The sequence below is a fragment of the Mastigoproctus giganteus genome, chromosome 6 (genome assembly GCF_048544385.1).
Source record: "Mastigoproctus giganteus isolate SK-2022 chromosome 6, ASM4854438v1, whole genome shotgun sequence".
Lineage (NCBI taxonomy): Eukaryota > Metazoa > Arthropoda > Arachnida > Uropygi > Thelyphonidae > Mastigoproctus > Mastigoproctus giganteus.
In genome coordinates, this window is record NC_143580.1 from 95,586,140 (window position 1) to 95,608,182 (window position 22,043).

Consider the following 22,043-nt stretch of genomic DNA (forward strand, 5'->3'; position numbering starts at 1 on the left):
ATCTATCAAGAAAAGGAAAGTGATCGACTGGGATCATAAAATTAAATTAATAAATATGAAAATAATATGAAAATGGTCAAACATTAACAAGTATCGCACGGAATTCAGATTTGTCATGGTCAACAGTGAACACAATAAAGGAGAAAGACAGAATATGAGAAGCGGTGAAGCAAGGTGATTGGCACCAATGAAGTCAACTATAATAATAATAGTTGACTTCATAAAAGGCTACGAAATACAAATCGCTTTTTACAGTACAAAAACTATATAGTATCGGTGTAAAAACACCATAGTCGAAAGACAGTACAAAAGCATGCGATTTTCTTCCTTTTATGTTTTTTTTTCCTTATGTGCCACTCTGGCTACTTCACCACTGTCATTAGCATTAGTAGAGGCATATGATGCAAGAAAGCAAACTTATGCAGAATCAGCCAAAAAAAAAAAAAAAAAACCCTCCCATTTCATCCCTCCATTCGTTCCAAATGTCTGTCCAGCTCAGCCTTAAATTTATTTAGGCTATAAGCTTCCACAACAAAAGATGGAAACCTGTTCCACCAATCAACTACCCGTTGGCTAAAGGCAAATTTCCGCACATCTATTCTACAACAATCTTTCCTCAATTTGAAACTGTGCCCCCTCAGGTTCTTAGTCTGAGCAAGATGAAGAATCCCATCAGCATTTAGCTTGCTCAACCCATTCAAGGCCTTATACACCTCAATCAGATCACCTTGCAGGTGTTTATGCTCCAGGTGCTGCAATTTGCAGAGCTTAAGCCTTTCTTGGTAAGAGCACCCCTTTGTTCCCCTCACCATCTTGTTGCCCTTATTTCTACTCGTTCTAGCAACTCAACATCCTTCCTAAAATAAGGCCTCCAGACCTGTACACAGTACTTTAGGTGTGGCCTGACCACTGCCTTGTATAATGGGATTATCACCTCCCTGTCCCTGCTAGCAATATTCCTTCATATCATTGACATGACCTGCCCTGACAGCCCATCTGCATTGCTCAGCAAACTCCATATTTGGCTGCACAATTACCCCAAGGTCTTTTTCACTTTCCACTTCCCTGAGTGTAGTACCATCCAGTTGGAATGTTTCTCTTTGGTTATTGCTACCCATATGCAGTACTTTTCATTTTTCAATGTTAAACTCCAGTTGCCACTTCTCAACCCATTTTCCCAATTTATCTAGATCCAGTTGGAGTAGCATACTGTTGTTAACAACCCTGCCAATGTTTGTATCATCTGCAATCTTGAACATTAAACCTGATATACCTTCATCAATATCACTGATAAATATACAAGACAACAATGGGCAACACCGAACCTCGGGGAACTTCCCTAATAACACTTGTCCATGAAGAGAAGTGTCCGTTCATTACCACTCTCTGTCATCTGCCACTCAACCATCCCTTTATCCATTGTACCAGCTTACCCTTGATCCAATACCTCTCCAATTTGTAGAGCAGTCTTCCATGTGCAACAGTATCGAAAGCTTTCCTGAAATTCAAGTATATGATATTTCAAACACCTTTTCCACATTCTCTAACCACTTAATCAAAATTATTTTTGGCATTCAGTTCCTTAATGACCACATCACAGTAAGCAATCAAATTGGGCAGACAACCTCCCTTTGACAAACCCATACTGTGTCTTAACTATTACTGCACTCTTGTCTAGATGATTCTGCAATGCTTCTTTAACCAGTGATTCCATTATTTTTTCCCCAGAACACAAGTTAAACTAACAGGTCTGTAGTTACTTGTGTCACCTTTTGAACCCCCTTTGTAAATCGGTGATACATCTGCACACCTCAGTCCATGGGGACCTCCCCTGAGTCCAAGGACGTTATCATAATTATGGCTAAGGGTTTGCTTACTTCCTTTGTTGCCTCCTTTAATATAACTGGATAGATCCCATCCACCCCAGGCACCCTCCTTATGTTTAACTTCAACAATTTGTCCTCCGCTTTGCTCTCAGTTATTACAGAATCACTTAGCTCCCTGTTAGCATTTGATAAACTTCTGGCACTTCCCTCATTGAATAACTCCTCGTGTGTGAATGTTGATGCAAAATACTCATTCAGTTTATCAGCTACTTGAGCATGATCCTCAATAGTCAACCCATCTATGTAAAATGGTCCAATCTGATTCATCCCTTTCCTTCTAGAGTTTACATAAGTAAAGAACTCCTTGCTGTTTCTCTTTGCATCCTTTGTCAAAGATTTCTCATAATCTGTCTTCGCCTGCCTAACCTCCTTTGTGACTTGATTACAGAATAGTTTATACCTGCCACCGGCTTCTGTATCGCCTGATACTTTATATGCATCCCATACATTCTTCTTCTCTGCTACTAGCTTCATTAATTCATCTGATGTCCTTTTAGGCTAAACCTTGAACGGTATTTCTTAGTTGAAATGAAAAGCCTTGTAACCTCCAAAATTAAGTCCCTCAAGGCTTCCCATTTAGAATTCACTGTTGGTAACAATATCAATTGATCCTAATGTACAGAATTTAAAAACTCTCTGAGACCTCTGAGACAAAAGACCTTCCCTTTAACCCCGATGGTAGTTACATCTTTAAATAATTCCCACATTAATACATTGTGATCACTGTCAACCAGTGGTTCCTTTATCTGCAGATTCTTAATGCATGAAGAATCACTACTGATAATCAGATTAAGAGTATTATTACTCACTCTGGTTGTAACTCGAACATGTTGTTGTAGAAAACAGTCATCCAATAAATCCACAAAAGTCTTGCTAGTGACCAAGCCAGAAGTTCCAGTCAATATCAAGAAAGTTAAAATCTCCCATTATAAGACATTCTGATTTACTGACCCACTCTATTTCTTTGCACAATTGCTCATTATACTCATCAGATTCATTAGGCCTATAACACACACCTACTCTCATTTTTCCTTTCCCAGTGATTCACACCAAACAGATTCAACACTGCATTGTCCACCAACATCAATTGGATGCACTTCCTTAGATTTTGTGTTTCTTAACTAACAGCATAACCCCTCCTCCCTTCCTATCCCGTCTATCCTTCCTATACACATTGTACTCACCAAATTCCAATTCTGCACTGCTTATATCTGTGTGACACCAAGTCTCTGATATCCCAACAACATCTGCTTTTGATGTCTTGACTAGCACTTCAAGCTCATCAAATTTATTAACTATACTCCTAGCATTGGTGTACATGCAAGTATACATGCACCTGTTCCTGCTCCTAGCTACCTTATCACAGCCCATGTATTTACTTGTTCTACTATGACTCCCAACAGTCCTGGAAATCTCCATTACCTTGCTTTTCAGTCTGCTGGCCATTCTAATAGAAGCAGTGCAAGAATCACTTTTGCCTCTGGCTGTGGCCACCGTTAACCTTTAACCCGTGTATTCCCCCAAGCTAGTAGTTTTCCGACCCACCTAACACTGCCTCGATTGCATCAGCAAATATTCTTGCACCCTTTCTATTTAGGGCTCACATCTGGTGAGTATGGGCTTGGCACACCCAGGGTCCTGAGCTGGATATCATCATTCTTCTCTTTCTTGGTGATTTCCTTGTATTTCTGGACTCTCTCTCTCTCTCTCTGTCTGTCTGTCTGTCTGTCTGTCTGTCTGTCTGTCTGTCTCTCTCTCTCAGGGGTAGCCCAGAATTTTTTTTTTTTTGGCCTGTGCAGCAAAAGCCTCAGGCTTCCTTGCACCATATGGCTAATTATAATAATAATAAGTGTATCCCATCCCTGTAGAAACAGTCTCTCCTGTGAACAAGCACAGACCAGGCTGAAAAAAATTCTACCCCTTGAGCCTTGCAGAATCTCTCCAGGGCCGGATTGATTGACAAGGCTGTCATCATATATTCCCTCCTATCGTGTCTGGGCAGAATTGTAGACACTTGCACATTGAACCCTAACTCATGACTTTTCTTTCAACATTGTCCTGTACTTGTTGAGTAAATCTGCAGATCTCTTACTCTTAATGTCATTAGTTCCAACGTGTACAACAATATCACCTTTTGTGCCCTGAAAAGATGATACCTGCTCTACAACGTCCTCAACTTTTGCCCCTGGCAGACATACCCTGGTCCTGTTCCACCTATCCTTCTTACATAGTATATTCCCCATCTCCCTGACAATAGAGTCCACCACAATAACTAGTTCCTTTGGGACCAGTGCATTCTGCCTTAGAGATTGCCTCTGTGTTGCCTGATGCAGAGGAGTGAGCTCTGTCGTTGAGCTGGGCAGCTAAGAGCCTGATGGGCCCCTCATTAATTTCTTCAAGGGCATTTACACCTCAAGCTCTCATAGGCACCCATTAGAACGTTGAGTTGAAACCCAATTTCTCGACACTCCAGACATCTAGCACACACAAAGGAATCCTCCTTGGCTAGATCATGTCCTGTTTTAGAAAGGTCGGCAAACATTTCACATTTCGTACATTTTTTGAGACTGTGATGCGTTGGAGAATCACCCCCTTCATTTCTCCCCCAAGCCACAGCACTCTCGCTAGTCTGTGATGTTTGCTTCTCAGCTTTAGTCTGGGCCATGATTTCCATTTAAATATAATTTAATTAACTGATAATACTATAATAAGCTAACAGATTCCTAATAGAGTGCTTCGTATTACGCTATCAGTTCGAGATATATATATGCTAAGCTATTTCTTATCGACTACAATATGACGGCCAGTTCAACAATATTAGCGCAACACCGGGAGTTGCAACTTCCAATAATCGCTGGTTAAATTCAAAATAAGAAGCTAATGAACGCTACTAACCTATTTAATATCTCCATAAAACACAATGAACAAATGTTAAATAACAAAGAATATGTTAAAAATGTTAAAAAATACTTATCCCTTTACAGCAGCCAAAAATCCACCGTCCATACTGTTCTGCGATCCCAGCGGCCCTGTCCCCAGATAAAATTTTCAATTGAACTAACTAAAAATATATAACTATTTTACTTCTGAGGATATTACGTAGTTTATAAAAATTTGGCATATCAAGGATATAGTAGCATTATTTTATTTGCCATTCAAGAGTTATGTAAAACTCGACTACGTAAGAATTCCTTACTACGTAACTCGGGAATGGCAAAAAAAAATAATGCTACTATATCCCTGATATGCCAAAATTTTAAAAACCACATATTATCCTCAGAAGAAAAATAGTTATATATTAACATTCAACGTAAGAGATACTCTTACATTGAATGTTAAATTTACTGTATTTTTGGATTAACTGAGAAATTTATTTTTACCATCTAGCCTGGAAAATCGAGAGTCTACTGTATTTTGCAAGTCGTAAATAAGTGAGAAGAACTAGCTTTATAAGTTGTTATTGGGAGAAGATTAGTGTACCTATTATCTTGCAACCCCTGCTGTCTTTACACTTACCGCTCAAAACAAAAAAAAAAAAAAAAAAGAAAGAGACCAAATGTTTAGTTTGATTTAGTGTGTCGTGCTGATCGTTGTTTTCTGTAGTACCGCAAAAGGACAAATTTTGTTTCGTTATTTATGTCAGTGATGTTGGATTTTTTTTTTTTTTTTTTTATTTAGAAATCATGAAAATGATGGGCAAATGCAAGAGTTGTGCTTTCAAATTAAACAAATACTTGAAATTATTCAAAAGTTTGAAAACAGTGCATCCGTTAAATCACTAAAGAACCATTATAATTATATAACGGTTCCATATAATAGTCACCAACCATTATATGGCTGGTGACCAAACCATATGTGACATTGTAAAAAATAAAGGGAAGCATGGTACTGGACACGCGAGTAGTATGTGTAAAGTCCCCCCCCCCATGGTTAACCGCAGGTAACTGAATTAGCGGATACAGGGGCACAACTGTATGCCATGAGATCCCGACAAATCTGTCATTTGCGATCTAGAGCAGCAGCTCTCAACTTTGTTTAATACGTGTACCACCAACACCAAAATTTAAAAATTTCTGTACCACTCATTAAAATATGTATTTGTATTAAGAGTAAAAGTCAAGAATATTCACATAATAAGCCTATATTATAAATTATACTTATTTTTATTTCATTTTTAATACAAAAATTGAAAAAACTAAATAGCAAATATTAAAAGAAAAAACCAATACAAAATAAACTATGAAATACTTGGCTAACATGGTGATTTAACTGTAATCAATAATAATTAAATGAAAAAAAAAAAATCACAAAAGATTTGTGAACTCCTGTTAGATTGAAAAAAGATAGGTAAAACATGTAATTATTTACCTTTACAGAAGAGAATTTTTAATGCTTTATTTTTCATAATTTCATAAATTTAAAAAATTCAACAGTCACGCTATTCACGTACCACTGTTACATTGAAAAAGATAGGTAAAACGTAATTATTTACCTTTACAGGAGGAAATTTTTCATAATTTCATAAATTTAAAAAATTCAACCGTCACATTATTCGTGTACCACTAAATCTTTTTTCACGTACCACCGATTGAGAAACACTGATCTAGAGGAAGTTGTAAACTAAACTCTATGATCTTGGGGAGATTTAAATCTGCAAAAAGGGTTTGCAGGGCTTTCAGACAAGATTGAAATCCAAGATTCTGCTGGACTCAAGCAGATTCTTTTCATAGTAGATATTGTGAAAAAGGATCAGTTCCCATTTTTCAAAAAGAATGTCTCAATGATAAATTTCATCAATGTTCCTGTAGTTATGAACTTTTTCTACCAAACAACAGAGTGGAGACTATAGACAAAGTTAAAAAAAAAAAAAAAAAAAAAAGACTCAGAGTGGTGAGGTGTGTGGGTGCATAATTACACATGCTCTGAGTGACCGGGGTTCAAGCCCATGATTGCTGAATATGGTGCTGGTTCTCGTATTTATTCTATCTATCTTGTGAACTCCTCTGACCATTTGGTCGTCCCGGAGTATAAACAGAAAACTTATTTATTTATAATGGAAACAACCATGCATTCACTCCTGTAGCCTATTCATCACGCTAAAACAAAACTACAAAATGTTAATCTTCTTTTGTAAGAAAAAAATCAGTGTAAGGGGAAAAAAAAAAAAAAAAAAAATCAAAGAATATTAAAGATGAGAAAATAGCAGACTGAAACAAAGTGCTGTTATCTCCAATGCATATAAAACTAGGTTTAATGAAACAATTTGTTAGTTATTTAGTTTTTAGGAGCATTAGCAACTAAGGCCATATTGCTCCGGGATATGCGGTGGTCATTCCCTGACCTTTCTGCATCCTCCGTATTTGGTGGTGACGGGCTCGAACCCCGGTCTAATCAAGAAGTGTGTATTACGCACTACTGCTCCTTCCCACCTGGCTACGGAGGCACCATGAAACAATTCATCCAAGCCCTAAATGAAGAAGGAAACTGTTTCAAGTAAAGTATGTTTTCATTAAATTTCCATTGTTTATACGTGAAAAAATCAGAGCAGGATTTTTGTTGGACCCAAAATCCATAAACTGTTCCTAGACCCTGCATTTTAAGAATCCATGAACAAAACTAAGAGAGATGGTTGGACTGGTTTCAAAAATGTACTATGCAATTTTTTGGGAAACAATACATGCCCAGATTTTGAGATGACTGAGAGTGACACACTGGAGATATTCAGAAAACTAGGCTGCAATATGAGTGTTAAGGTACACCTCTTGCACTCTCATCCCAACTATTTTCCACAAAATTTAGATAGTTTAAGTGAAGAGCAGGGGGGAAAGATCCCACCAGGATATAAAAGATATGGAAGAAAAGCACCAATGGGAATGGAATGTCAATTTGCATCTGGCCACTGGAACTATCTTCCTGAGGAAGTCAAAAGGCACGGGTTAAACTAATCTAGCCGAGTGTGAAATCCAGTGTGTGGCCATCTATGATTGACAGGAAGATGTAGCTTTTGATATTTCTGTTTTGCCATATTTTTATACATAAACAATTTTATGAAAAACTGGCTTTCTCTGATTATTAACAATGACTTATCTTCCAGTTTAACACATTCACTGCTTCCTTAAGAAAATATGTGGCATCAGGTTTTTAATCCACTTGGAGGGAAAACCATCCTACTTTTAAAAATTTTCCTTCCAATTTGACAGAAGAAAAACTGGATATTTTTGTCAAGAAACTTTCACTGAGGTTGATTAATTCAGCCATAGTGAGAAGAAAGCTCAAAAATGCCTGTGCCCTTTCCAATCCAGATTGACTCAATCCTGGGCCCAAAAAAGGTCATTTGAAAAGCCAGCGAAAGTGTTGAGTCTCTTACAGCCCTTTCAAAAGATGGCACATTGGATTTAATTGGCCTTACAGTCAGCAGGCTGCCTTCCAGTTCCAAGGTAAGTTCTTTCTCCAAAACAAGGGTCTCATCTCATATAGGTCTTCACGGCAGACCTAGCATACTGCTATTTCTGACAGCATAGGCATGCATAAGTTATGGGATAGGTTTGTCAATGTGTTCTTAAGGCAGGAGATAGTTAAGGCTGATTTGAGGACTGAATAACAAGACTCCAGGAATTAGGAACAGAGTTCAACCAGGTAAATGATATCCTCCTAAACAGTAATTACCCTCCCCCCTCCCACACCAACTAAGTTCATCTTCTGCATTACAGAGAGAACAATTAGTATTTTAGGTGTGATTTTAAGCCTACAGATAGGCAGCTGAACAGGTGGAAGGAGAGAGACAGCATTGTGTACAAAAAACTTCATGGGGAAAATTCAGACTTGGATACAGATTCAGCACAAAAATGGGTAGTAAATGTCCCACCTAATTTATTGGAATAAATTAGGTCCTGACTGTATTTTCACTGATGAAACTGGTATTTATTTTAGAGATGCCTCAGCAAACTTTATTATTCAGAAATGCACATTTGAAAGCTGTAAAAAAGTAGAAAGAAAGAGTGACTGTACTTCTTATGTGCATTATGACAAGCAAATTAAAAAAAAACAAACTTTTTGCATTTGGGGAAAGTAAGCATTCACATGACTTCGGAGGAAAACAAAAAAACTATCAGCTGAATATAAGAGCAGCACAAATGTATGGATGACATCTCAAATTTTCGCTCACTTTCTAAAGGGACAGAGAATTATTGCAAATCAGTAAAAAAAATTGTATGCACCTTAGATAACTGTACAGGTCATCCAAATGTGCAGTTCAACAACATAAAACTTTATTTCTTCCAGCAAATAAAATTTCCTTAACACAACCTTTAGATTATGGAATTGTAAAAGTTTTCAAAATGGTGTACCAGAGTGCAGTACATTGAAAAACCATCGCAGAAATTGAAGAAAGCAATGATGCCTAAGCTAAGGACATAGCAAAAAGAATTAACTTATTAGAGATGCAGGACATATGATGGCTAGTGCTTAATTTCTAAACAAACAATCAAAAATTGTTTTTGTAAAGCTGGATTTATCCAGCCAAGTGTTGTGTGATAAATACTGAAGAAAGTAGTGCAGTGAGTGTCAAAAAGAGTATGCCAGTAATTCATTTAATATTACACAAAATTTTGATGAGGGGGGTAAAAATTGATGAAAATCTTCCGACAACCAGTGATCTGTCAGCAAAGGATATGGAATTACACCAGATAAACCTGACACCGAAGAAAATTAAAATTACGATAACGAAGGTATCAAGGTTCAGAGAGTTATGCCAAGAACCAGAGAAATTTAACTGCTAAGGATTTAAAACAATAAACATTGGAGAAATTTTTTAAAAAGGTCAGTATGTTTATAATGTGTTTTTATATTCTTTTTTTTTTTTTTTTTTTTTTTTATTTGTATTATTTTATTTATTTATCTTTTTATTTTGATATTGAAATCAGTTGATATGTCTTTATATTGTAGTTCTGTATGTATAATTATATATACTCAGTACTGGTAATAAATAAAGACTGATAAGAAACCAACTTCTTACATAACATAAAAAAAGAAAAAAAAAAACCTCCATTTAATTATGAATTTTCATAAACCAAATGTGATCACAATAAGATGATATCATTATACTGATGTTTTCTTAAAATGTGAAACGTTATACTTACTTGATGTGGATTACAAGGGGACCTTGAAGTCTGGCCACTTTTTTTAGTGGAATTTATAATTAAACGCTCTCCATCTGTTGGGAGTGATGGTGATGCCTCAGAAGCATTATCTACTGATTCAGAATACAGTGTTTGAGCACAGGAACTCATATGTTCTGGCCAGTGTGACTGCTGGCAAGGATAATCACAGTAACTAGTATTCCAACAACAATAGAATATGGCTTCCTTTCCACAATTTGCACACTGTAAGAACAGATCTATGTTATTAAAGCACAATATGAGTATATCAATATAATTTTAACAAAATAACTAAATTATAACTGGTAGACAAAATTATTAAATCAAAAACAATGATGTGTACAACTATACACACATAAAACACAAAAAAGACTATTTAATAAACCTCATACATATCAAGCTATATGCATATTATAACTAGAAACAAACAGCACAAGCTCATAGCAAATATATGAAATCATAAATGAATAGTGAAAGAATAAATAACATAATCAGTTGGTCACAGAATGAGTGGAAGGTGTGTACTGTCTCAATTGCACGTGCTGTCCAAAAAATTAGAAAACTTGCAATTAGCATTAACAGATAATTAAATGGCATGCAAATGTGAGTTGTCACATGGTACGATCACAAGTTCCTTGGGATCAGATATATGCTTTCCTGGGCTTCTTAGTTGTTACACTCATAGCAAAGACAAGTGATGTTCTGAATTTCAGAAAACTGTTATTGGAGCTTATTTAACATGGGCCACAATGAAGAAAACATTGGTGTGTAACAACTTCAAGACTGAGACCAGAGCAATTTAAAGTGAATTGCATATCAAAAATGAAGTTCCAGCAACAAATGAACGGAAAATTTAATTCAATCAAAGATCCATTTCCAACCAAACTATGTGGATGGAGTTCAAGAATCTTGGATTTGGTATTCATGTGCCCATATGAATTATATTGGGAATCAGACTGTTAGATAAGAAGAGAAACACATGGATTAGGCAACAAACTCAAGTAAAGGACATTCTTATCAAAACTAAAGAACTAAAATGGTCTTGGGCAGGACACATAGCTCGAAGACATCATGACAGATGGACTAAGAAAATAACAGAATGGTATCCAAGAGGAGCTAGAAGAAAACCTGGAAGACAAAGGCGGAGATGGATAGATGAAATTCATGAGTTTGTGGGTAGGAAATGGATGTCCAGTGCTTAAAACAGAAGGAACTGGAAAGTTGCTGGAGAGGCCTTCATCCTGCAGTGGATTGAAAATGGCTGATGATGATGTGCCCATATGAAAAACCACTTCTTTCTGTAAAAAAATGGACAATTCCACTAGATGCTCACATCTGGTATGGGTTTGGCACACCCAGGATCCTGAGCTGGATATCATCATTCTTCTCTTTCTTGGTGATTCCCTTCTACTTTTGACACTCTCTCTCTCTCTCTCTCGGTAACTCTGGAATTTATTTTTATTTATTTATTTTTTTGGCTGGTGCAGCATAAGCCTGAGGCTTCCTTGCACCCTGTAGCTAATAATAACAACAGACTGGTACTGTCAATGCCAAGACTACACTGCAGAACAGAGGGAACAGATCATGTGATCTGACAAGACTTGACGAACCCACCAACACAGCAGTAGGCTGAAAGTGTGGTGTAAACCTTATGAAGCCATGCATCCAGACTGTCTCATGTCCACCAACCACTCAAGTGACTGGAGGTAGCATCATGGTATGGGGTATGATCTGTTCATATGGACTGGGTTCACTCATACTGTGGAGGCTATATTATCCCCAATGAATATTTTTCTTATGGATTCTTTCAAGATAAAAATTCAATTATCCACTGTGCAAAAAAGTGCATCTGAATTCAAGGAACATTCCCAAGATTTCCAGCACCTATCCTAGTGCCTTATTCTCCAGATCTGAATCGAATTTAAGATGTTTGGAATGTGCTGGAAATAGCAGTTCAGTTTCACAGTTCTCTACTGAATACAATACAGCAGCTGACAATGTGAAGAATGAATCAATCAAATCCGAAGCTAAACTCCCTCAGACAGACTCGTACACGTCACACTTATATGGACTATACTTTGGGCACAAGGTGGCCATACTAGATACTGAATAAAAGTTTTTTTTCCGGCTAGTGAGTGTACAAATCTGTTGTGAAACAGATGCCGCTAAACATGATTCATGGTGCCTTGTTTCTCGATTACTAGTTTATTAAACTCTGCAGAATTCCTTTGAATTCTATAGTTCTCTTGTATCTTCTTTGATTATATTTTTTTATACTTAGAGTTGGTTTCGAACAGTGGGTTGCAACCAGTTATGGAAGGCATAATAAATAAATGAAATTATCGGAACATTTCTCAGTTCACTAAAATTAATTGAAAAATACTTTTTTACCATATATGTGGTGGAATAAATTGTTCTCATCTCAATACATTCTTAATACAAGATATTTTGGCAAAAATACATGAGCCTACTGACACCAATTTTCAGCCCTAATGTGCTAGCAAGAAAACAATGCACACATTCTCTGCAAGCACATTATTAAGCCTTAAAATGGATTTTGGTTTAGAGTTTTGATATATATTGCCAAATTATCTATTAAGAATGTATTAACATGATAACTTTTAATAAAAAACTTAGAGAACCACTGTGCCTGTGGTAAAAGAGTCTTTTTTTTTCAATTAACTTCAAGTTTCAAATTACATATCCCTACCCTCATTAACAATATTTGTTACTTGTATGGCTCACAGAGAGTGTGAAAACTAAAGGAAACTTTGAGATAAATTAATTGTACAAGAGAATTTTTCCTATATACTTAGAGCCGGATAAATTTACAATTTGCAATGTTCAGTTTCCTGCTGTTGGGTCAATAATCACGGTTCTCCCCAGTACCTGTTGAAAAAAAGCCGTGAAATAGGGTTGAATTTGAAAGTGTCTGCAATTCTGCCCAGACACGATAGGAGGGAGTACATGATGAGAGCCTTGTCGATCAATTCGGCCCTGGAAATATTGTGCAAGGCTCAAGGGGTAGAATTTTTTTCAGCCTGGACTGTACTTGTTAACAGGAGAGATTGCTTCTACAGGGATGGGATACACTTAAATAGAAAGGGTGCAAGAATATTTGCTGATGCTATCGAGGCAGTGTTAGGTGGGTCGGAAAACTGCTAGTTTGGGGGGATACAAAGACTAATAGTTTAACAGTAACCGCAGGCAGAGGTGAAGGTGATTCTTGCACAACTTCTATTAGAATAAGAAGCGACCTGGAGCGAGGGGTGTTGGGGGTTTCAGGGACGGATGGCAGTCATCATGGAATAGTTGGGTATATGGGATGTGTTAGGGTAACAAGGAATAGGCATAGGAGCATGTATGCTTGCATGTATACCAATGCTAGAAGTATAGTATTTAAATTTGATGAATTTGAAGTGTTGGTCAAGACATCAAAGGCAGATATTGTTGGGATAGCAGAGACGTGGTGTCACAAAGATATAAGGAATGCAGAACTGGAATTTGGGGAGTACAATGTGTACAGAAAGGATAGACAGGACAGAAAGGGAGGGGGTGTTATGCTGTTAATTAAGAAAAACATAAAATCAAAGGAAGTGCACCCAGTTAATATAGATGAACAGTGCTCTGTTGAGTCAGTTTGGTGTGAGATAAGCACTGCGAAAGGAAAAATAAGGGTAGGAGTGTGTTATAGGCCTAATGACTTGAATGAGTACAATGAACAATTGTACAGAGAAATAGAGTGGGCAAGTAAATCAGAATGTCTTATAATGGGGGATTTTAACTTCCCAGATATTGACTGGAACTTGTGGGTTGGTCACTCACACACTAGTCAGACTTTTGTGGATTTATTGGATGATTGTTTTCTGCAGCAGCATGTTCGAGAGGCAACCAGAGAAAGTAACACTCTTGATCTGGTTATCAGCAGTGATCATTCGTGTATTAAGAATTTGCAGATAAAGGAACCACTAGGTGGCAGTGATCACAGTGTGCTGAAGTGGGATTTACTCAAAGAGGTAACTACCGTCAGGGGTAAAGGAAAGGGTTTTTGCTTCCGTAAAGGGGAGTACAGTGGTCTCAGACAGTTTTTAAATTCTGTACAGTGGGATCAACTGACGATGTTACAAACAGTAAATTCTAAGTGGGAAGCATTCAAGGAATTAATCGTGGAAGCTACTAGACTTTATATACCAATTAAGAAATATCGTTCAAGGTTTAGGCCTAAATGGTTATCAAATGAACTAATGAGACTCGTGACAGAGAAGAAAAATGCATGGGATGCATATAAATTATCAGGTGACGCAGAAGCCTGTGGCAGATATAAGCTAGTCTGTAATCAGGTCACAAAGGAGGTTCGGCAGGCAAAGGCGGATTACGAGAAATCTTTGGCAAAAGATGCTAAGAAAAACAGCAAGGATTTCTTTACTTATATAAACTCTAAAAGGAAGGGGATGAATCTGATTGGTCCACTTGACATCGATGGTTCGACTGTTGATGATCCTGCTCAGATAGCAAACAAACTGAATGAGTATTTTGCATCTACATTCACACGTGAGGAATTATTACAGTTTGAAAATGGAAGAAGGTTATCAAATTGTAGCAGTGTGCTTAATGATTTTGTAATAACTGAGAGCAAAGTGGAGGAGAAATTGTTGAAGTTAAACATAAGAAAGGCACCTGGGGTGGATGGGATCTATCCAGTTATTTTAAAGGAGGCGGCAAAGCAACTAAGCAAACCCTTAGCCATAATTATGAGAGCATCCTTGGACTCAGGAGAGGTTCCCACGGACTGGAGATGTGCAAATGTGTCCCCAATTCACAAAGGTGGATCGAAGGGTGACACGAGTAATTACAGACCAGTTAGTTTAACTTCTGTTCCAGGTAAAATAATGGAGTCACTAGTTAAAGATGCATTGCAGGATCATCTAGACAAGACTGCAGCAATAATTCAAACACAGCATGGGTTTGTTAAGGGAAAGTCTTGTCTGACAAATTTGATTGGTTATTATGATGTGGTCACAAAGGAACTGGATGCAAAAAATAATTTTGATATCATATACTTGGATTTCAGGAAAGCTTTTGACACTGTTGCACATGGAAGACTACTGTACAAATTGGAGCAGAATGGTATTAAGGGTAAGTTGCTGCAATGGATAAAAGGATGGTTAAGAGGGAGAAGACAGAGGGTGGTAATCAATGGGTGCTGCTTTTCGTGGACTAATGTTATTAGTGGAGTCCCACAGGGTTCGGTGTTGGGTCCACTGTTGTTTTGTGTATTTATCAATGATATTGATGAAGGTATATCAGGCTTAATGTCGAAGTTTGCAGATGACACAAAGTTTGGCAGGGTTGTTAATGACAGTAATGGCAGTGTGCTACTGCAACAGGATCTAGATAATTTGGGCAGATGGGCTAAGAAGTGGCAACTGAAGTTTAACCTTGACAAATGCAAAGTACTGCATATGGGTAGAAGTAACCCCAGAGAAACGTACCAACTGTGTGGTACTACACTTAAGGTGGTAGAAAATGAAAAAGACCCGGGAGTAATTGTGCAGTCAGATATGAAGTTTTCTGAGCAGTGCAGACAGGCTGCTAGGGCGGGTCATGGGGTTTTGTCAATGATATATAGGAATTTTGCTAGCAGGGAAAAGGAGGTGATTGTCCCTCTGTATAAGGCAATGGTCAGGCCACGCCTTGAGTACTGCGTACAGGTCTGGAGGCCTCATTTTAGGAAGGATGTAGATTTGCTTGAGCGTGTACAGAGAAGAGCAACACGATTGGTGAGGGGAATGAAGGGATTCTCTTACCAAGAGAGGCTTAAGCTCTGCAAATTGCAGTGGCTGGAGACTAGGCACCTGCGCGGTGATCTGATTGAGGTCTATAAGGCCTTGAATGGGTTGAGCACGCTGAATTCTGATGGGATCCTTCCACTTGTTCAGATTACCAACCTACGGGGACACAAGTTCAAATTAAGAAAGGACAGATGTAGAATAGATGTGCGGAAATTTGCCTTTAGCCAGCGGGTAGTTAATTGCTGGAACAAACTTCCATCTGTCGTTGTGGAAGTTGATAGATTAAATAAATTTAAGGAGGAACTGGACAGGCATTTGGAGGGAATGGTGTGATTTTTTTTTTTTTTTTTTTGGCTGATGCTGCATAAGCTCCTACACTTGCTTTCTTGCATCATGTGCCACTACTACTACTACTACTACCAATCAAATGGGTGCACTGCCCAGTGAATGTAAACTGACTGCCGGGCTAAAATTTAAGTGATTCTCACAGTACCATATGGTACTGCTCACTGATCTTGATCAATATTAATTCGAACATACTATGCGATCAAAGACAATGCGACAGGAGCATATAATGTTAAATTATCAATTAATTTTTGCTCTGGATCGCTTAAGTCACATTTATAAACAGTATGAGGGTGCTGCTTCTTAAAGTCACACTAAATTGCCTTGGTTATAAGAGATGTAGCCATGGATAGTAATAATAATAAGCAAGTTAAAAATACTACAAAACATTAACTGGACACTTACCATTAACAGACTTTGGTAATCTTGAAATTTTATTTAAAAACAAAATACATTTTTGGTTTTTATTTGTTGACAATAGATTAATAACTTTTTCATTCAAGTTTGGTGCACTGTTGACCAAGCTTTTCTCTACTGAAAGCATTGCTTCGCATTTAGCCTTTCTCGATTCTACTGAAAGCATTGCTTGGCATTTAGCGTTTCTCGATTCATAGTGCAAACATTAATATAAAAATGTTTTTATTCTTTTTAATGTCGAATGGCAGCGTTCGGGCTCTGAAGTAGTAATTGGAATGGTCAAAAGAATTTTTATGAGTTTTGTAATTTCACCAAGAACTTCGGCTAGATTATTATCTGAGATAAATTTCAGCAAGTCTATTAATCTGCAATAATTGTGGAGACTGAAAATGCGTATTGGCAACACACTGACCAGGTACTGACTAAACCACTGGGAGCAAAATGTGGAACTGTCTAGCACCGTGGTCACCAACCTTTCGGACCTCACGGACCACTAAACTCAAAATTTTGAATCCCGCGAACCACTACCATGATTTTTTCCATAAAAGTAATATTCTAAATATGAAATGGTACTTACACTTGTTTTTGCACTCCAAGTTATTTGCGAAAATTTGGATATCATTAATGTTAATATAATTAATAATATAATGGCCTTATAATGATAAAAAAAGTATAATTAATAAACACAGATATGTTCATTATGAAAAATGCAAAAAAACATTTTAAATTTCATTTTATTAAAAAATGAATTAACAGAAACAATTAATATTAACAATTATCAAATATTGAGTGCACCTCGACATAGAGGTGTATAAAAGATTAATTATAGCAGAATAATCAGTGTAACATTTGTTGCTGCTTGTTTGAAATAAGCTGTTGGTTTCTTGGTTCGAAGGACGTTACTGCAACACAGAGAGCCATTTGTATTTCTAGCCGACAGCGGTACGTACTTGTTTTTAATTGCTGTAACTGATGAAAATGTCTTTTCACACATATATGTAGTTGAGAATGGAATTAAAATTTTGATGGCCTTTTCACTCAGCACTCGGAACTCACTTTTTACGGAAAGTCAAAAATGAGATCTTGTTAGAGACGAGTGGAATTTACCTTTGAGACTGTCGTCGGATGATAGATCGATTAGGCTTTCTTTTTCTTTCTTGTTCAAATTACTATCCTCGATTTTCGAAGAAAATGGATCAATTATCCACGTATTTCCGTGTCTGGGGTCCTCTTCCTTTGGGTAATAACGAACAAAAGAGTCAGTGAGCGACTGTAAGTGCAATAGAACAAGAGTTATTATCTGTCGGTTGACATCCTCCTGTTTCATATAATCATCAAAATTTGGGAACATTTGCAGATCTTCTTCAGCCAACCGCATTTGCCACAGCAATATCTTCCTTTGAAATGCATCCATTTTGCCTTGCAGTGTGAACACGTCCGTAAGCTGTCCTTGCAAGGACGTGTTCAGCTCGTTTAACAGAGAAAAAATATCTGCCAGGTATGCAAGCTTGGCTAGTCAATCATTGTCGGACAAGAGATCATGGAACCTCGAATTATTTTGCTGCTGGAAGAACAACTTGACTTCGTGGCGCAGGTCGAACAATCAGGTTAGTACTTTGCCCCTCGACAGCCATCTCACCTCAGAGTGAAGAAGAACATGAGTATACTGAGAGCCCATTTCTTCACAAAGTGCCTCAAATATTCGAGAATTGAGCGCTCTGTGGCGAATTTCGTTTACAATTTTAATTACATCAGAGAGTACTTTGCGCAGTTCTGGATATAATCTTTTCGCCACAAGTTGCTCACAATGTATAATACAATAAATAAACAAGATGTCTGGGTGTCCAACGTCTTTCACTTTTCCAACAACTCCTGAACGAAGTCGAGTCATGCTTGCGGCACCGTCTGTGCATATCCCAACACATTTCTTCCATTCAATACTGTGTTTCAGGAAATAACTATTAACTGCAATTTCAGAGCCTGTTGTTCTACCCGACAAGATTAGAGAACAGAGTAGTTCTTCCTTTAATTCTCATTGGCAATCAAACCTCACAAAACAAAGAAAAACTGCCTTGTTAGTTATGTCTGTTGATTCGTCAAGTTGAATTGAATAAAACGTAGAATTTTTGACAAGTGCAATCACTTGATTTTCAATATCTTTGGCCATGTCTTCAATTCTGCACTTTACAGTGTTAGCAGACATAGGAATTCCTTTCAGTTTCTGGACAGCCTGTTTCCCCAAAACCTCTTCACAGGCTCGTAACAAGCAAGGCTTAATTAATTCTTCTCCAATCGTATATGGCTTTTTACATCTCGCAATTTGAAGTTCTATCAAATAAGATTTTACTAAGGACTTATCTTCAACAATCATTGTTGCTAATGAACATTTTTTCCTTTGGAAATTTTCATGCATCCTTTGGAAGTATTCATCTGGCTTTTTAGCTAAATCTAGGTGTTTTGACTGCAAGTGCCTGCCGAGTTTCCAAGGTTTCATGGCATCATTGGATAAACGCTCAGAACATATAATACAAAGTGGCCGTGGACCCAGTTCATTTCCAGGTTCTTGAATAAATCCAAACTTCAAATAGTCCGCATCATATTTTATTGAAACCTTGAACTTTTTTTTCTCTCCGCCTCCAGTTCTAATGTCCTTCATGATGATGCTTTGCGGTGGCTGCGGAGGCTCTGATTCATTAATCAACTCATGACAACGCGATGATACCTAAGAAGTGCAAAATGCTTGCTTGTTTTTCTCACTCATTGGGGTTATTTTATTTGAATCTAAAACCAAACAAGAAATAAGATAGTTATCAAACTCAGCTGTTTGATGCCATTAAATATCACACTGTGCACAGTTAAAATGAAAATGTCACTGGTCACTTACCTAGGAACTTCGAACCGCGGCGTGCCCAGGCTAGGCCATCGATAAGAAATAGAAATAGCTTTCTATATTTTTTTTCAATAAAACCATCGCTAATACTGGATATTGCACTTGGCCTCTTATAAACATGCAATGTAATAAGGCGAAAATTGCAAAAAAGTAGAATCAGAATATAATGAAACATTTTAATAAACACGAAAATTGCAAATATATTCAGGTTACTCTGCAGACCACCAAAATTCTATCGCGGACCATCGGTGGTCCGCGGACCACTGGTCTAGCACACAGTTACGTCTACTGCTAAATTTGCAGTAGTAAGAAAGAAAGCTTATGCAGCAAGAGCCAAAAAAAAAAAAAAAAAAAAAAAACCCCTCCCATTTCACCCCTCCATTCATTCCAAATGCCTGTCCAGCTCAGCCTTAAAATTTTTGCATGGCAGGGCCAGAGAGTCCAGGATCAATACTCTGGCTAGGCTGTCCTTGGGGTTGCCTAAGCTTCCCAGCGAGGGCCTCCAAAAAAAAAAAGAAAATGTTCATGTAGGGTTGTGAAAATGGGTAAGGGTAACTGAAGTAGCAGGTAGAAGAAAGAGTAAGGAGGTGTAGATAGGCCAAAAGGGCAAGAAGGGTATTTTTGCTGGTGTGGGCCCATATACTAGAAGGGGGGGGGGCAGTTCTGAGGCAAGAGAGAGAGACTCATTTAGGGTGGTACAGTGGACTTCAGGGTTAACTTCATGATGAGAGTCATCTACCACAAGGTGGTAGATGACTCATCAACCGGTGCAATACACCACTTTGCTTATTGGAGGCTTGAAGTGGTGGAACCCATGTTTATCTCTAGAGCTAAGTTCCGGTCAACCCTTCCCTATCTCTTCCATATGATTGATGACTTTTGAGGTTATGATTAACATCGTGGCGAGATCCAATATTTCTTACATTTCGAGGGTACAGCTATAAAACGGTGTTCGCAGGCCGGCCACTAGTTAGTACACCGGACCGAACCTATTGGCAACTCTCTAGGAGGCTTCCGGATCAGCTAGTGTATAATCTTTCTACCTCTACTCTGCCAGATAGTGACTGGAGGGAGTCCGAGTAGTGTGTATGCGGGAGCATTGTCGAGGCCATGTTATGTCAAGGATCTGGGTATATTCTTACCATGTGTATGCAATATCCAAAAATTTCATTACTTCATACAGCATGTCCCACCCACATTTTCTTACTATTCAATACATCATGAATTGTCAAACTAATAGAGCAAGCTTATCTGCAAAAAGATCTAAACCTCCCAAGCACTTCCTAATTCATTTCACAAATATATGTGGTCTCAATTCTAATCTTAACGATGTCCATTTCCACTTGCAGTCTGCCAAACCCCATGTACTTTTTCTAACAGATTCTCAGTTATCGGTTGATTCAACTACTGTTCATCTCAGATGCCCAAATTATTCGCTGTATGATTCATTTCGCCTCAAATGTGGTACTTGCGCCTATGTCTGTTCTGATATTCCCTGTCAGAGACTTGGCAATTTGGAATCCACTCTCTTTGATCTTCTCTGGCTTAAAATCTCTCTACCTCATTGTGTCAAATTCATCTGTTGTCCTACCATTCTCCCAACACCACTAATCACTTGGAGCTCTTTGACTTCCCCTCTTTGCAACTTGACTTTCTCCAGTCCAACTTTCCTAACAGTGGGTTAATTTTCCTTGGTGATCTTAATGTTCACAACTCCAGCTGGTCGAGATGCTGAGGCTTTTGCAATTACTAATGACCTTGCACAGATTGTTCATTTACCTACAAGAATACTGGACAATACTTATCATACTGCCAACATGCTTGATCTTTTTCTCATAAACAACCCTTCTAAGTACACGGTCGAAGTGAGACCTTTAGGCACCTAAAGTGGTCCTTTAGGCACTTCATATCACAACTTGGTGATCGTCGCTTCTCCAATGGAGCCTTTATCTCATGGCTATTCCCAACCTTGTGTTGTTTGGCATTACAAGAACGCAAAATGGGATGACCTGTGAGATTTCTTTTCTTCTTTTCCTTGGTCGGATTATTGTTTCAAAACTTCTGATGTCAACGTTTGCACAGATCGTGTCAGTGAAATTATTCTTGCAGGAATGGAATCCATTATCCCACACTACACTTTAAAATCACATCCTTTATCTAAACCTTGGTTTCCCAATAAATGTGTTAAGGCTGTTCAAGAGAAGAATGTTGCATATCGTAATTGGCTTGTTTCTAATTCTTCAGTTTCATTTTCTGCCTACACCAAAGCTCACAACAATTGTAAAGCAGTTATTAATCAGTCCAAACTAGAGTTTGAACAGGCTAAGAGTAGAAAACTTGCTTTTGCGGTAATGGTAGCCAAGCATTCTGGTCCCTTGCCAAAGCTATTGGCTGCAACTTTTCCCCATCTCTGCTCCCACCTCTGTCCAAACCAGATGGTTCTGTTGTCACTTCAGCCAAGGATAAAGCTGACCTGCTAGCATTCCATTTTTCTTCCAGCTCATGTATTAATGATCTTGGTAAAACACTTCCCACCATTCCCAACATGCTCCATTCA

The 22,043-nt window shown here is 37.9% G+C and overlaps 1 protein-coding gene across 1 annotated transcript in view; it reads right to left on the reverse strand.

The window, feature by feature from the left end:
* The window catches only part of LOC150084466 (uncharacterized), a 186,934-nt gene that overhangs the window by 58,732 nt on the left and 106,159 nt on the right, over positions 1-22,043 (reverse strand). The window contains exon 5 of the mRNA XM_090375237.1: positions 10,025-10,267. Coding sequence (XP_090231363.1) covers positions 10,025-10,267 — 243 coding nt within the window. The remainder of the gene's footprint in view (positions 1-10,024; positions 10,268-22,043) is intronic.